Below are 16,762 nucleotides of genomic sequence, written 5' to 3' on the forward strand. Positions count from 1 at the left end.
TTGGTGATGCAAGGAAACACAGTTTGATCTTTGGAGGGATTCAGCAGACGACAATGCTCATGGTCGGTTTGTTCCATCATGTGTAAGATTTGGGCTGATGGACTTGTTCTCATGTATTCGGATAGTCGGGAATCCATTTCATTACCCACAAAGATAAGGTTCGTTTCAACGTAAAAGAAATATTGTTTTTCCCCACAAATGGCGCCATGGTTGCTAAAAACCCACACTCAAGTTTAATAAGATACTTACGAGGAAAAAGGCTAGATTCTCACTAAAAACTAAACAAATATGTTTGGTTAGAACGAGTGAACTTTACTGATGATAATGTGCTTAGTATGAAGTAGACTGATGTTTGCAATGTATTTAGAGAGTATTTTGCTTAAGTGTTGATGTAGAGCTAGTAGGCAATTATCACTTCTAGGAGTTGCCTCCTTTATATAGGCCCTTGTCAGTTCAATTTCGTCGAAGATTCAACTCTCTCCTCGATCCTAGGTCTTTTATGAAATCTCCTTGAATTGGTCTCGATCCCTATCTCATTTTTCTATGATCTCCGCTAGAGCTGATGTTGCGCTAGGCTAATGGGTCAAAGTGGTACTTTTAAAGGCCCTTTGAACATTTCCACTCATGTGCTTAATATTGTTAGGCCCAACTCCAACAGTTTTAAATTTTTTTTTTTAATAACTAATTTATGTTCTTTTATAATTATAGGTAATGCCATGTGGACATTTCAATAATATTGGTTAAAATGAAGCATTAATAAATGCTTGTAACTTCTTTTTTCTCATTTATGTTTATTTAAGATCTACATAATATAATTTCTTTGATAAAATTGATATAAAAATTTGTATAATTTTAATGAATTAACATGTAAAACCAATCTAAAACAGGAAATAAATAAAGAATGGAACCCTTTGACCAAATTTATATTCCCAATCAATAAAAAAAATTATTAAGTGAATGTTTTCTTTTATGGAAGACTCATTACATACTTTATTACATAATATGGATAAAGTTATTAAAATATATATGTACAATACATATATATATACATTAATATGTATATAAATACAAATACAACAAGATCATTAAACAAATACAAGTATATATTAGAAAATCAAAAGGTAAATAAGTTAAAAAGATTATAGATTTTACATAAATAGTGGTAATTTATACGAAGAACACAACAATTTGTTAATGAAAAAATTGAAAATTTGTTTCCACCAATGACTAAAATATTGCTTTCTATAATAAACATACTAGTTTTTGGTATTACATTTGTTCTTACTACCTATATTTCTATTATATCCGGATTTCTTCTAATATCGATTTTGAACATATTTTTTTTGATAGGTATTGTTTTCTCGTGAGATTGAAAGTGTTGTTGCTATCTCTAGAAACTTAACTAATGGCAACCAAAAACGCTTCACCTTTTATATTACTTTCATTGATGGTGTTTGCTTTGATCCTTCTACCCATAATTTCAGGTAACATAATCATCTAATTATTTTTAATTCGTATATATTAAACACACACTTTTTATACTGAAATCTTTTCAAACTTTTCATGATGTCCTTACTGAGTGAGTCAAAATTACTAGAAAAAAATGTTTTGTATTTGCATACACGTACTAAAATATTACTTGATCATTTTTTATATTTAAAATTATTGTAATGTGTTTACTAATGATCCAAACAGGAACACAATTCCATATGAAAAGAAAACAATTTATCAGATTTTGTAAAGATGGATGTCCAAATGAAAGAGACTGTGATAAATATTGCAAAACTAGAGATTGGTACGAAGGGGTTTGCCTGAAAGAAAAAGATCTTTGTTGCTGCAAAGACGATCCTCCTAGTCCTCCAAATTAAGAATAAATGTCTCATTTAATATGTATCCTCAACTAGTTATCTATGAATAAAAACCACTAGATTTTAACCCGCGGTATACCGCGGGGCTATATTTTCTTAAAAAAATCAAAATGTAATTTGTTTGATAGATTATTTTGATTGTTAATTTTAGGATTTCACCCGTGGTATACGATCTTTTATAAATATCAACCCAAACCCGTCCCATCATATTACCCATCCCGTGAAATTAAACATTATTTAGTTATTTTTCTTTTTAATAATACTTTTATTTAAATGCTATATAATTCAAGTCAATTTAAAAATTTCTTTTAAATGGTTCCCATAAGATATATATACATAAATATTAAATTTGTATAGAGTTGAAATAATATTAATATTACAAATTTTTTCTATGATTTAAATATTATAAATATTTTTAAAAATATGTAATATATATTTTTTGTTATTGAATAAGAGGATATTATGTGTAAGAAATGTAGAAAATAAGAGTTTAATATTTTTATTATGGAGTCGCAAAAAAAATCTTTTATTTCTATACATGTTATTCATTTATTAATAATAAAAGAAAACAAATCCTTTAAATTAGATATTAACTAAAATAAACGCACCATAATTACTTATTAAGTAACAACCAATAAATTTCACCAAAAAATAGGTAACAACCAATAAATTCTAAACGCAGTAATTAAAGAATGAGATATTAAAAAAAAAATATCAAATAAGATATAAGAATCTTAAAATAATTGAACATCTAAATAATTTAATTGTTAGTGTCGATTTTAATGCCTTCATTAATGTGGATTTTTTTTTTTTTACAGAGAAATATTTCCTAAAGATTATCACATTAATGACTCAGAAAATTAAGGAAGATATGAATTTATGATTCTCGAAATCGTATTGGTAATATCTTTAAGTAATATTTTTCAAATTTAAATAATTAATGTCAATGGCATTCATCCGTAAATAAGGTCCAACTCCAGGATTTATTTGCTAAAAGTCATTCAAAAATGTATATATAGATATATATATATATATATATATAAATATTAATATTAAAAATGGCAGATCAATATTATCTCATGCAAACCTTAAACTAGGCAAAATATTTATTTGCAATTGAACCAAAGTAATGAATACGGTTAGAAATACTTCTAAAATGTAAGAGAAGGAAACAAACAAAAGAAAACTCAAATCGAATAAAAAACATGGGGTTGTGTAGTAGTTGAATTTAGGTTAGTAGAAATGTAGAAATTTGGAGGGACACGAGTGCGATTCTCATTGGAAGGGATAATTTATAAAAGATTGATTCCAGCTCTGGAATATGTATGAGCCTTGGCTCAGAACTTCCATATTATAACTCATAAGCATGTAAAAAACATAACCTCCACCAAGAGTTCAATAGGCTTTTTGTTGCTCGCATCCTTCGCAAACATGGTTTTTTTGGGACCCCATAAGAAATATTGACCTCCACCAACCCATATCATTCCTCTAATTTAAAATCCTTCTAGAGTTCTATGGTTAAGGCCTTAAGGGTCCATCGTCATCATTTGCAAATTTTCAATCCGTCTTTTCAACTTTTATGGACATGAAATGAGACATTTTACCGCAGATGCAATTCATATAGGCAAAGTTCATGCCCTTGTTAACCAATTGTTGGTTTCGAAGATGGATGTTTAACTCCTCAATTCAACGACCGATTTGTTTCCTATTGAATGTGAGGCTGCTAGATTGAGTGTCCTAGTACATCATCCATGGAGATGAATCTAACGTCTATTCTTATTTGGATGGATTCCAGTCTGTCATGGATCATCTCGACCCTTATAAATCCTTGTCTCTTACCCATGATTGCCACCAAGATGCGTCAAGTCGGAACACATGAAAAAATAATGTGTGTGTTTGCAAATTCAATCCTTTAAGGAAAATTTATATTCGTCATTACCATTATGCTAGGCATTTCAAATGATAAACGTAAATCTTCGTGAACATACCAAATTATTTGTTATTTTGCACTATGTTGATCACTAAACTTGATCTCAAATTTGTGTTCGGAATTGGAGGTGGTTGGATTCCGGTTTCTTGGCCATGTGTGATCATTTCTACGGAGGCGCCAATCACTTGAGGTTGTTGTAGTTGAACATAAACTTGGACTCACCTTGGTTCACACACTTCATGCCAATACTTTTAGCCACGTATGGCTAGGGTTTGTTGTTCTCGTCTCCCGTCCATTATTTTATTGAATTCTCTTGTACTTTTCTTCCTCTTCTAGCTTTGTTATCTTCCTTTTCAATTTTTCGAACCTTGAAGTGAACACAAATGTTTCTTCCTTGCAAAACTAAGGTTCATGTCCCTTGGGAATCAGAACTGATAAAGACAAGATCACACAAGATAGGAAATTTAGATGAAAATAAAAATATTGTCTTAAATAGGTTTCGTTTACATGGAGTCGTCCTGTGAAAGCTCCGTAGATGCTGATGTTTCTCTTTATCTCGCTATTTCGAAAACTTTGTTAAAAACAAGTGTATATATTCTTTTTCAAAAAAAAAAAAAAAAACAAGTGTATATATATATACTTTGGGGAGTCGGTTTAGGTTTGGGTCTTTTTATCGTCAAAACACATTGTTTTGGACCAAGGAGCTTAGGGACTTCTGGCCGCGACACCGCGATGGGTTTTTCGTAATTGAATGGCTGCAGGCCATGGTTACGGAGACTTTGGCCGCGGCTTGTTTCTCTTCCGATAAAGTTGGAGATGGCGGACTCCTCTCTCAAATAAGAGATCACTGTAGCACTTAATGGTCAAATTCTACAAAGCTTTTTTGTTCACACAATAGATTGCATGTAGGGGTGTCAAAATGGATAAACCGATTCAAACCGATCCATAATCCAATGAGTTTAGGCTTAAATGGTTTATGAGTTGATCCAACTCATTTGTTAAATGGATTGAGTCAATCCATTAATCCAATTATTTGATGGTTTAATGGTTAAATGAGTTAATCCATGAAAATAAAATAATTAATTAATTAATAAATATTATCATCATATAATGCTACAAATAATAATTAATGACATAAATGAGTTATGATATCACGTTTTTGGCGGGAAAATCACGGAATCACGTTTTCGTGGGAAAATCCGGAATCACGCTTTTGGCGGGGGAAAATATGGAATCATGTTTTTGGCGGGAAAATGTGGATCGCTTTTTGGCGGAAAAATGCGGAATCATGTTTTTGGCGGGAAAATGTGGAATCATGTTTTTGGCGGAAAAATGCGGAATCATGTTTTTGGCGGGAAAATGTGGAATCACATTTTGGCGGGAAAATACGGAATCACGTTTTTGGCGGGAAAAATACGAAATCATGTTTTTGGCGGGAAAATGTGAAATCACTTTTTGGCGGGAAAATCACGGAATCACATTTTGGCGGGAAAATTTACGGAATTGCATTTTTGGCGGGAAAATGTGGAATCACTTTTTGGCGGGAAAATCACGGAATCACATTTTTGGCGGGAAAATGCGGAATCACGGTTTTGGCGGAAAAATGTAGAATCATATTTTTGGCGGGAAATGCGAAATTCCATTTCTAGCGGAAAATTTTACGGAATTGCATTTTTGGCGGGAAAATGTTGAATCACGTTTTGGCGGAAAAATTTATTTCATGGATTTAATAGTTAAATCATGTCTACATTGGTTTATTAAAATCAGTTTTGACGTTTGATTTGATTATATTTGGTTTAGACATTTGATTTAGAATGTTTAATTTTTATTGGTTTGGTTATGAGTAATCCACTAATCCATTCTAACATAAACCATTTCAATCCAATTCATTAAACTCACTAATCCATTAAATCCATTAATCCATTAGTATCCAAATTTCTCATTCATTATATCCATGGATTGGATTGGTTTGGATTGATCCATTAACTTTTATCTATTTTGACACCCCTAATTGCATGTTTCAAAATTAAGCTAAATAAAAATATTACAAATTAAAATAGTAGATAAAACAAAATTGGTTTTGTTCACATGGAACTTTTCAGAAAAAAATCAGAGTTGCATATCAATTAAACTGTTAGAAATTAATTAAAACTAGTCTAGAACTCAAATCATGGACATAAATCAATCAACTCTCTTTCAGAATAGTTATTTTTATGCTCATCTAAGATAGTTCAGGAAAACTTGCACTCTTGTGCCAATTCATCCTATGATTAGATTTTAGATAGCTAATCTAGAATAAACAATAAGAAAAATCTTAGATGAAAAACTCTATTGATTTATCCTAACAATTCAATAAAAGGGATAAAGAGTTTTAGAAATCTTCTCTCCCATGTATGAATTCTGAATCAAAAGCTCTCTCCAATTTTCTCCCAAAAGGTTCAAACTCAAAAATACAAAGTAGAATGCAAGATATCCAAGATAGGTCTAAAGTAACAATGACCCAAAAATCTATATATAACCAATAACCAATAAAAACTTTTAGGGGCGTCTTGACCCGGGCATGACGATGTCTCCCTTATTTTTGTATGATCTAATCATCGCCAATGTCCTATGATGAGCATATATGAAGATTGTGAATCCTTTCGGTTTTTCGCCATATGAATTGTACTTTTGAACCTTGAGCCTTGACAGTCTTGAAATTCTTTCAAGCATCAAATTGATGGAGTCAGTAGCCCATTATGTTCAAAAGATACTTGGCTTGATCTCTTTTATCATCTTTGTGGCGGCCATATTGTTTGTGGCATTATCAGTTATCTCTTGAACTACATTCTCTTCATCAATATTTAACCAATTTAACTATTAATATAATTCATCTATGGCCAATTTTGCTGCGAGTACATATTTCCTTGAATCAAAATAACATATAACACAAATCATATACCACCAATTCCTCAACTCAAACAAACGACATATTACACTCGAAATCGAGACACCAAATGTGACTTATGACCGTAACATAAATCAGTCAGAAGGTCTGCGTATAGTAAGCAGTGAAAAGAGAGTAAGAGAACGTTTATCGTTTGATCCTCAATCGATTATTTTCTCTCACCATTGGTCCTTGTCAAGCTAAAATCAACTGGACTCCTAAACTTTTCCAGGTAAGGGCAACCGCAAGTGAGCAAACTCCATGTGACTTGTGAGATGTTTGTGACACAACTCAGAATCTGCCTAGACTTTTCTTTGAGATTTCTGTGTAAATTGGGGGTTCTAAGAATAAGACATTTGGTGCATTTGACATCATTGTACAGATGATTCCATCAAAAACTTCAAGGCTAGATTTAACAAGGATTCTCCAGCCTTTTTTTAAAAACAAATTGCGGCATAAATAGCAAGACAAGGTTCCGCAGAAAACAGATGGTGAGAAACATAAGCAAGGAAGAAAGAATAGGTTGCACTTATCATGCTCATTTCAAAAGCCTTCCCCATGTCAGTTTCAGAATCAAAAGATCGGATTCTGCCAGCAATAGCTAGAGTAATGTAGGCATTCAGAGCAACGTAGTTACATGCATATAACCACAGACAATGAAACTGTGAATCTGCTTTGAACTGGATGCCATGATGCAGAATATTGGGCTTTCCAAGCCCACTCTAACTTCTCCTTAGTATGATATTGTCCATTTTGGGCATACATGCTCAAGCCTGCACGGATTTGTTATTGGGTTCTTTCCCAAAAGGTCTCATACTAGTTGGAGTTGGATTTGGCTTATCTATTAGAAACTTCTTTTTTTAAATTTTCGAAGTGGGACATTGGTTTGTACCCAACAGAGAACACTCTCAATCCTCTCACAACATGTTTTGGGATCGATGTTGTACGATAGAAAATTACTTATCGCTTCTTGGATATAATCAGTCATCTTTCCCACTGCTTCATCTTTGTTGGTAAACTTTTTTTTATTAAACTTTTATAACTAATTTTTTTTTTTTATATAGGTAATGCCATATGGGCATTTGAAAATAATGGTAAAACAAAGAATTAACAAATGCTTGTAGCGTTTTTTACTCATCTATGTGTATTTATGATCTACAAATATAATTTGTTTGATAAAAGTAAAATGATATTTTGTATATTTTTTAAGGGAAAATTGGAAATAAAGGATAAATATTTAAGTATTTGTCCATATATGAATTCTATGAACAAATATCAACTATTCCTAAACTACCCTTTGCATAAGATTGAACCAATTATTTCAAAAATAATTAAGAAAAATATGTATTAAAATGATAAAGAAGACATGAAGATATATAAAATGTCAAAAATATATTGTTTTGTTTTCGTTTTAGATAGATAAAATTTGATCTATAAAGTTTAGAATATGTCTTCTGAAATTAGAATGTATATTCTATACACTCTACATGTTCTACAAAATTTAGATTATGTATTCTACACACTCTACATGTTCTACAAAATTTAGAAGTCATTTCTTTTCTACGGTATTTAGAATACTAGTTTCTACGACTTTTAGAATACATATTCCATACTTTGTTCTTTGTTCTACAAAAATTAGAATATGTTTTCTAATATTTACTCATGTTCTAAGAATGTTAGAAAACATATTCTTAAGATTTTTTTTTATTCTATAAAAATTAGAAAGTACATTCTATCTAATTTAGATTTTTTAAAAAAAAAATCTTAAAATATGGAAATTGAATATAGTGAATTTGATTACATCTGTAAATTACAAAAGTTGAATTCTGAATACTTTAAAATTCTTTATACCTAAGTGAATAAATTATAACACAAATTAGAATTTTTCTTTATACTTCACACTTTTTCCTATAGATTACGCTTAATTTTTTTTGTCTCAAAACCCGGAAAATTAGTTGAATTTTGAACACTTTAAAATTCTTTATACCTAAGTGAATAAATTATAACACAAATTAGAATTTTTCTTTATACTTAACACTTTTTCCTATAGATTACGCTTAATTTTTTGTTTCAAAACTCGGAAATTTATAATTGCGCTCCATAAAGAAATTGAAATCAAGGGAGTGAGATAGAGAGAGAGATTGAAGAAGAAGAAAAAAAAAATTATTTAGTATGGCGTTATTAGAGAGGAGAGAACAATTACGAAATCTTAACTTTGATGAGCAAGAGAATCAAAGAAGAAGAAGATATGAAATTATCTACGGCAAAATAAATAATGGAATGTAATTAAATGTTGATTTTGTCCTATATTTTTTCCAAATTGTTTTTAGAAAGAAATCAATTTAATTTTGAATTTTTTTAATAGTTTAGTAAAATTTTAAAAGACTGGGGGCATATTGGGATTTTAATTATATGAAATCATATATGACCAATATTAAAGTATATATGACCAATCATAAATATAGAATGCATAGATGGACAATAGTTTAATTATTTGTCCTTTATTTCCAATTTTCCCTTTTTTTAATGAATTAAATTGTAAAACCTATCTAAATATTCTCCTCCTGATTGGGCAACCATTCATGGAGTTACTTTTTAATTAATGTGTGGTTGACCAAAAAAAAAAAAAACCCTATCTAAATCAGAAAAAAAAAAAAAGAATGGAACCTTTTGACCAAATTTATATCCAAATTAATAAATAAAAGTTATAGGTGTATCTTTTCTTTTATGGAAAGCTCATTACATACTATTAATTACGTAATTTGGGAAATGTATTAAAAATATATACATGTACAATATACATTTATGTGTATATAAACACATAGTCAAGATCATTAAACTCACATCTCGATAAGTACAAGTATATTAGAAAATCAAAAGGTAAATCAGTTAAAAAGATGTTAGATTTTACAGAAAATATTGGTAATTTATACGAAGCACACAACAATTTGTTCATGGAAAAAGATGAAAAAAGCAAATCCACCAATGACTCAGATATTGCTTTCTATATTACAAACTAGATTTTGTTATTAAATTTGTTCTTACTACATATATTTCTATTATATATCAACTTCTTCTAATATCGATTTTGAATATTCCTTGATAGGTATTGTTTTCTCGTGAGATTCAAAGTGTTGTTGCATCCTCTCAAAACTTCACTAATGGCGACCAAAAAATCTCCATCTTTTATATTACTTTCATTGATGGTGTTTGCTCTTATCCTTCTGCCCATAATTTCAGGTAACATAATCATCTAATTATTGGTAATTGGTATATATTAAACACCAAATTTTTATATGTATATCTGAAATCTTTTCGAACATTTCATGATGTCCTTATTGACCGAGTCAAAGTTATAGATGCAAAAAAATGTTTAGTATTTGCATACATGTACTAAAATATTATTTGCTCATTTTTATATTTGATAATGTGTTTACTAATGATCCAAACAGGATCACAATTAATCAGATTATGTAAGGAAGGATGTCCAGATGCAAGAGAATGTGACAGATTTTGCAAATCCTTAGGATGGTATGAAGGGGTTTGCCTGAAACAAAACACTCTTTGTTGCTGCAAAGACAATTATCCTCCATTATCTAGTCCTTCAGATTAAGAATTAATGTCTCATTTGATATGTATCCTCAACTAATTATCTATGAATAAAAAAAATTATATTATTTAAAATGATAGATCAATATTATCTCATCCAAAATTTAAATTAAGCAAAATATTTATTTGCAATTGAATCAAAATATTTATTTCCTTCTAAAATGTAAGAGAAGGAAAAAAAAAAAACTCAAATCAGAAAAAAAAAAAAAACCATAGGAATTAAGACACCAAATGTGACTTTCTACCAAAAAAAAAAGACACCAAATGTGACTTCTCACTGTAACATAAATCAGCCAGAAGGTCTGCATAGAGTAAGCAGTGAAAAGAGAGTAAAAGAACATTTACTGTTTGATCCTCAATCGATTCTTCTCTCTTGCCAATGGTCCTCGTCAAGCTGAAATCAACTGGACTCCTAAACTTTTGCAGGTAAGGGCAACTGCGTGTGAGGAAACTCCATGTGACTTGTGAGATGTCTGTGACACAACTCAGAATCTGCCTAGACTTTTCTTTGATATCTTTGTGTGAATTGGGGGTTTCAAGAATAAGACATTTGGTGCATTTGACATCAGATTCTCCAAATGATTCCATCGAAAACTTCCGGGCCAGATCTAACAATGATTCTCCGGCATTTTTCCAGAAATTTGCGGCAGAAATAGCAAGACAAGGATCTGCAGAAAAGAGATGGTGAGAAACACCTGCAAGGAATAAAGAGTAGGCTGCACTTATCCTGCTCATGTCAAAACCAATGCCAGTTTCAGAATCAATCGAACGGATTCTGTAAGCAGTAGCCAGAGTAATGTAAGCATTCAGAGCAACGTAGTGACACGCATGTAACCGCAGACAATGAGGCTGTGAGTCTGCTTTGAACTGGATGCCGTGATGCAGCACACTCTCGATCTTCTCACAACATGTTTTGGGATCAATATTGTCCGATAAAAATTCATCTATGGCTTCTTGGATATAATCAGTCATCTTTCCCACTGCTTCATCTTTGTTGGTGGTTCCATGATGGTAATCAACGGTTGTTTCTTCAGGCTTCAACACAAGAACTCCCTGAATGGGTGCATCATATACGTTAGCTATTTTAAGAACACAACTAACTCAAACACACTCGTCGAGACAGAAACTCATATTGTTGGCAATTGATGCAAACAGATTAATAAACTGAAACTTCAATAGCTTTTGAACTGAGACTAATAATAAGCAACTACACCAAACAACAGTCAAAACTGATACCTCTAAAACCGAGTCCACATAAGCCGGAGGCGATGCTGCACATCGTCCACAGTTACACATAAATCGATATTTCGACCACAAATCTGACTGCCTCAATCCCTAATGATTAAAAAGGAATACACTTTTAGGCAGATCAACAATCTAGAGAGTGATGATTTCTCTAAAACAGAAGACTTTGGACACAAAACAAACCGTCGGTTGAAGTAAGTCGATATACGATACAGTGATCTCTTCACCACTCTTAATCCTCTTAATATTTCTAGCAATCACCTTTGGTCCATATCCCATTGTTCTTACCTGCAAAAACTAAACTTCACAAATCGAGAAAAATCGAAAAACATATCAAATCACGTTTTAATATGAAACTAGTACCAACTTGTTCCTGCAATTCTAAGTTGGATAATGTTTCTGTGTTGTTGACATGAGGAATGGTTATTGGATAGGCAAGATCATCATGATACGACGTCGTGTTGTTGACGAAACGGTAACAAGAGTTTGGAGAGCAGCTATGGTTAATCCAAGAGAATCTTGAATCATAAAGAGCGATTCCAAGAACAAGTCCGTTGCTATCTTGCACCTCAACGGCGTTTGTTAGCACAGAGCATATAGCTGCTTCTTCCAACTCTGTGTTTTTCCGGTTTGATCTAAGTACGGTGGCTATGAAACTGGCGGCGTGGTGGATAGCGAGTGAGAAGGAAGAATCAGCCATGAGGAGGTGGTGATTAGTGAGAAGGCCATTAAGACGGTGCGGGGATAAGGAAGTGTCGACGACTGTGGAATTGAGGAGACGGAGAGCTGTACGGATGTCGGAGGGGAGAATTGGGGTTATCTCCGGTGGGAATTGAGGGAAATTGGTGAATGAATCGGTGAGGGAGCATGCGGCGGAGCAGTAGAGAGGCTGCGGCGGAGATGGAGGGAGAAGGGAGAAGCAGGAGGAGCAGTGAGAGGAGAGAAAGGAGTCGTGGAGAGAGGAAGCGAGTGGAGAAAGCGGTGGGAATAAATCTGTGCCAATTTCGATATCCTCCGCCGCGAGTATCTCCATCTCCGCCGTATGTCACCGGTTTAATATTTTGCCAGCGTTACTCTATTTACTATGACGTCGTTTCAAGTGGAGAGAGCAAATCAGGCTTTGTAGTTCCTAGTTAGGCCTGGACAAAATATTCGTTAGGTCCGTTTTGATTCAGTATTCGTTTTGATTCGATTCGAAAAATTCGAATATCCGTAAAATTTTCGAGCAAAGCACATAGGAAATGTAGTATTCGTAAAAACCGGAACAAATAACAAATATTGTTTTTTTAAAGTCGGATATCCACTTTGATTCAAATTGTTCGATATATGTTAGAATATATATATATATATATATATATATATATATATATCATAATATATTTTTGGCTTGTATTTGTAAACTCAGTGTTTTTTTTTTCCTTTGGACATGTGTTTGTGATACAATTTAATAGTTTTTATTAGTGAAATGAAATTTATTATAAAAAAAAATCAATATCCCTTAAAAATAAGAAGTTGGAATCCTGCGACGATTCCTTTTCCCAAATTTTATATTCTTTTTTCTTAGTTTTACATGCGAGCGCTTAGATTTTTAGAATTTTAATGGGTGCAGAAATATTAAAGCGGATATCCGTAAATATCACAAAGAAAATCTGGATATTCGATTCTCCGAATATCCGGAAATTTTCGGATCAAAGCAAATCACAAAATCAAGTATTCGGTTGAGACGAATCGAATAACGAATATCCCAAATTTTCAGGATATCTGTTTCGTGTCCATGCCTATTTGTAGTTTATATTGCAAATGACGTCGTTGCAGATTGTGATGGTAACGTTAATGAATTATTGAATTAAAAAAAAGAATATAATTTAATTTTTGTTTTGTGTATAGATTTTAATTTCAATCTGGGAAGCCTATCAATTCAACTTGATTTCATTGATAGATCTGACATATTCATACCTTCGTCGATGTTTCTGGTCGTGTCTTATATCAATTCTTTTGAATCGTGATTGTCCTTGTATAAGGTTCGTTTCCGGTGGTTTCTCTCATCGATGAATTTCTTCTTTGGTGTGGAGTTATCATTTGGGTTTTCGATCCTGAAATCAATGAAGTAACCTTGTCGCTTGAAAAAGCATTCACATGTTTCAAATTTGGTATGGATTTCGACCTAAGATTAGATTTTTACTTAGCTTCAGTCTCAATCTGTTTAGGGTTGGAACAGCCTATTTTTATCTTGAAGGCGAAAGCTTCCCCTTTTGGATGACACGATCCAATGATGATGATGTTCTCTCTTTCTCTCAGTCGGAAAATCCAGTTTCTATGAGAAGAGAAACCATGGTCGCAAAACGGCAAAGATGCGTACGACATTTTAACAGTTATGTTTCAAAACCATATCAAACAACATATCAGATTTTTTTTTGTTTAATTAGAATGATGCAGAAAGCATTTAAGAGTTTCATCTATAAGATGTTAGCCTTTTACAAGTGTATGAAGAGGGGACTTAACAGATTTACTCTTTATTATGTTGCTTGTAAGACTTTCCGTCTGGAAAGCATGATCACTTCCACTTCTTCATCGAAATTGTATTCAATTTCCTTTATTTGTTCCAGTGATTGTATTTGAATGATTTTAGGTATCATGTAAACTCTTATCGCATAATATAATTGATTTGCCGTTAAAAAAATCAATACTTAGTTGACTTAAAAATATATTAGAGATTTTTAGATCAAGTTTAATTTTTCTTTTTACTGGATTTGGATTTATTCGGCTTATTTTTTGGATATAGAAAAAATGAAACTACTACAACTATATGAAATATAGTTAAGTATTTGTATTTGCTTATTTCACTTAATTTTCGATCGAATATGTTAATTTTCTAATTACAAATTTTAACAAACTGAAATGAGTTGACCCCAAAAGAAAAGGAAATGTTCACAGCGAAAGAAAAAAAAATGGCTGGTGACATATTATACAGTTTCATTTAATTAATGTTTTAAAAATTGGCCTAGGCGGACGCCCCGATTTTTGTAAAATCGGTGAATCAAATCGGTTTAAACGTTCAAAATCGGTATTAATCGGTCAAAATGGTCAACTCGGCCGGTTTAGTTCATATTTTATAACCAATGTTTTGTTATAAGACTTAAAAAAATATTATAAAAATAAGTAAATAATATGCTAACACCTAGGCCCCGCCTAGTCTCGGATTAATCGATATAGGCCCTATCGAACGCCTATCTGCCACCTAAGACCATGTCCATAGGTGATACAATTAGACTATTAAGAGCCTAGATATAATATTTTAATGGATCAAATAATGAATTTGGGCCTGATCAGTATCACTGCAGTGATATTTTTGATACCCAATATCGGGTGACGTGGCGGCTCCTGATTCGTCTCTGAAACGCATTTTTTTGTAAAAGCGGAAAAAAAAAATTCACCAATGCATTTGTAATCCTATGTTTTTATATATTTATTTTTGATTTTGTAAATTTTTTATTTATGATATTTAAACCGATCTCACCAATGCAAACATATTTAGTAGGAGTATCATAAAAAATCTCAAACAATAAACAAACATTATAAATAATACTAAAAATTTCCTAATAATACTATATGAGTATCACTTATAACCATGCTCTAACGATTTTTTGAAACTTTCACTACTAAGCTGAGATTTTGACAGCTATAGATCAAGATTAATAGATTATGGCTCTTTTCTTTATTCATGTCTACGAAGTCTCACTCATTCTTATATCAGTGTCTGCTTTTACATGGCCATTTAAACAACAAATAAAAAAGATGCATCCGTTATATAATTCTCAGAACACAACTCTCAAAATTACTAGTCTCGTACCGCGTGAATAACAATTTTACTTCAGATAAAAAAAAAAAATTTTACAACAATTAAAAATTCGTTTTCAATTTTTAAATAATTTTAAAATAGTTTTTATGATAATATTTACATTTGTATACATAAATATTTGGGAGACTCACAAAAATGCCCCTTTTTCAATACCCCTTTTTAAAAATACCCCCTTTGGCTGTCTATTTTTAAAAATACTCCTTTTTATGTACAAAATGACTAAATTACCCTTCTTTTAATAAAAGATATCACAAATATATAAGGAAATATAACAAAATTAGGTCCACAAAATACAAAATATTTTTTGGCGGGAAAAGTGATCCCGGAATTTTTCCTGCCAAAACCCTTGTAAAAACTTGTAAAACCTTTAAAATACCTTGTAAAATTTTCTCGTAAAATTTTTTCCCGCCAAAAATTTTTTTTTGCGGGAAAAGTGATTCCGCAATTTTTTTGGCGTTAAATTTTTGGCGGGAAAAATTTACAAGGTATTTTAAGGGTTTTTTTACAGGATATTTATAAGGTTTTACAATGTATTTTAAAAGGTTTTACAACGTATTTATAAGGTATTTATAAGATATTATAAGATTTTACAAGCTATTTTATAAGGTTTTACAAGTTATAAGGTTTTACAAGTTTTTTATAAGGTTTTACAAGTTATAAATACCTTATAAAACCTTATAAGTACCTTGTAAAACTTTTTAAAATACATTGTAAAATCTAACATAACACTTGTAAATACTCTGTAAAACCTTTAAAATACCATGTAAATTTTTCCCGCCAAAAAATTTCCCGCCAAAAAAATTTCGCCAAAAAAATTGAGAAATCACTTTTCCCGCAAAAAAAATTTTTTGGCGGGAAAAATTTTTACGGGAAAATTTTACAAGGTATTTTAAAGGTTTTTACAAGTGTTTTGGCGGGAAAATTGCGGGATCATTTTTCCCGCCAAAAAATATTTTGTATTTTGTGGACCTAATTTTGTTTCAAATAAGGGTAAAATGGTCATTAAAAATTAAAAGAGGGCAAACTTAAAAATGGACTCTCAAAGGGGGCATTTTTGAAAAAGGTATTGAAAAAGGGGCATTTTTAACAATTTCTCTAAATATTTTCTAATTTTTTTATATTTATGTATAATAAAACTTTTATTAAAACTTTAATTTAAATGAATGTTATGACTTTGTTTTAAATTAGTATTTATACTTAAATAAATAAATAAATGCTTTCAAGTGAAATTTATATTATTTTTTAAATAAAATATTTGAATTTATTCTATATTTTATTTTAAATTTATATAAATCATTAATTTTAAATAAAATTTATAAACTAAA

The 16,762-nt window shown here is 31.2% G+C and overlaps 1 protein-coding gene and 2 long non-coding RNA genes across 3 annotated transcripts; 2 read left to right on the forward strand and 1 right to left on the reverse strand.

Annotated features, from left to right (window-relative positions):
• Positions 1-1,088: 1,088 nt before the first annotated feature.
• On the forward strand, positions 1,089-1,973 carry LOC110225247. The gene is made up of 3 exons (XR_002329649.1): positions 1,089-1,121; positions 1,351-1,484; positions 1,696-1,973. It is a non-coding gene; the product is annotated as an uncharacterized LOC110225247 (long non-coding RNA).
• A 7,584-nt stretch (positions 1,974-9,557) lies between these two features.
• LOC110225246 lies at positions 9,558-10,415 on the forward strand. Its single transcript, XR_002329648.1, has 3 exons — positions 9,558-9,604; positions 9,831-9,964; positions 10,177-10,415. It is a non-coding gene; the product is annotated as an uncharacterized LOC110225246 (long non-coding RNA).
• A 110-nt stretch (positions 10,416-10,525) lies between these two features.
• On the reverse strand, positions 10,526-12,745 carry LOC9330005 (protein SET DOMAIN GROUP 41). The gene is made up of 4 exons (XM_002893898.2): positions 11,946-12,745; positions 11,762-11,866; positions 11,570-11,668; positions 10,526-11,386 (listed from the first exon to the last, which is right to left on the reverse strand). The coding sequence occupies exons 1-4, from the start codon at positions 12,609-12,611 to the stop codon at positions 10,553-10,555; spliced, it is 1,704 nt and encodes a 567-aa protein (XP_002893944.1). The 5' UTR covers positions 12,612-12,745; the 3' UTR covers positions 10,526-10,552.
• Positions 12,746-16,762: the final 4,017 nt, after the last annotated feature.

Source organism: Arabidopsis lyrata, assembly GCF_000004255.2.
Source record: "Arabidopsis lyrata subsp. lyrata unplaced genomic scaffold ARALYscaffold_1, whole genome shotgun sequence".
Lineage (NCBI taxonomy): Eukaryota > Viridiplantae > Streptophyta > Magnoliopsida > Brassicales > Brassicaceae > Arabidopsis > Arabidopsis lyrata.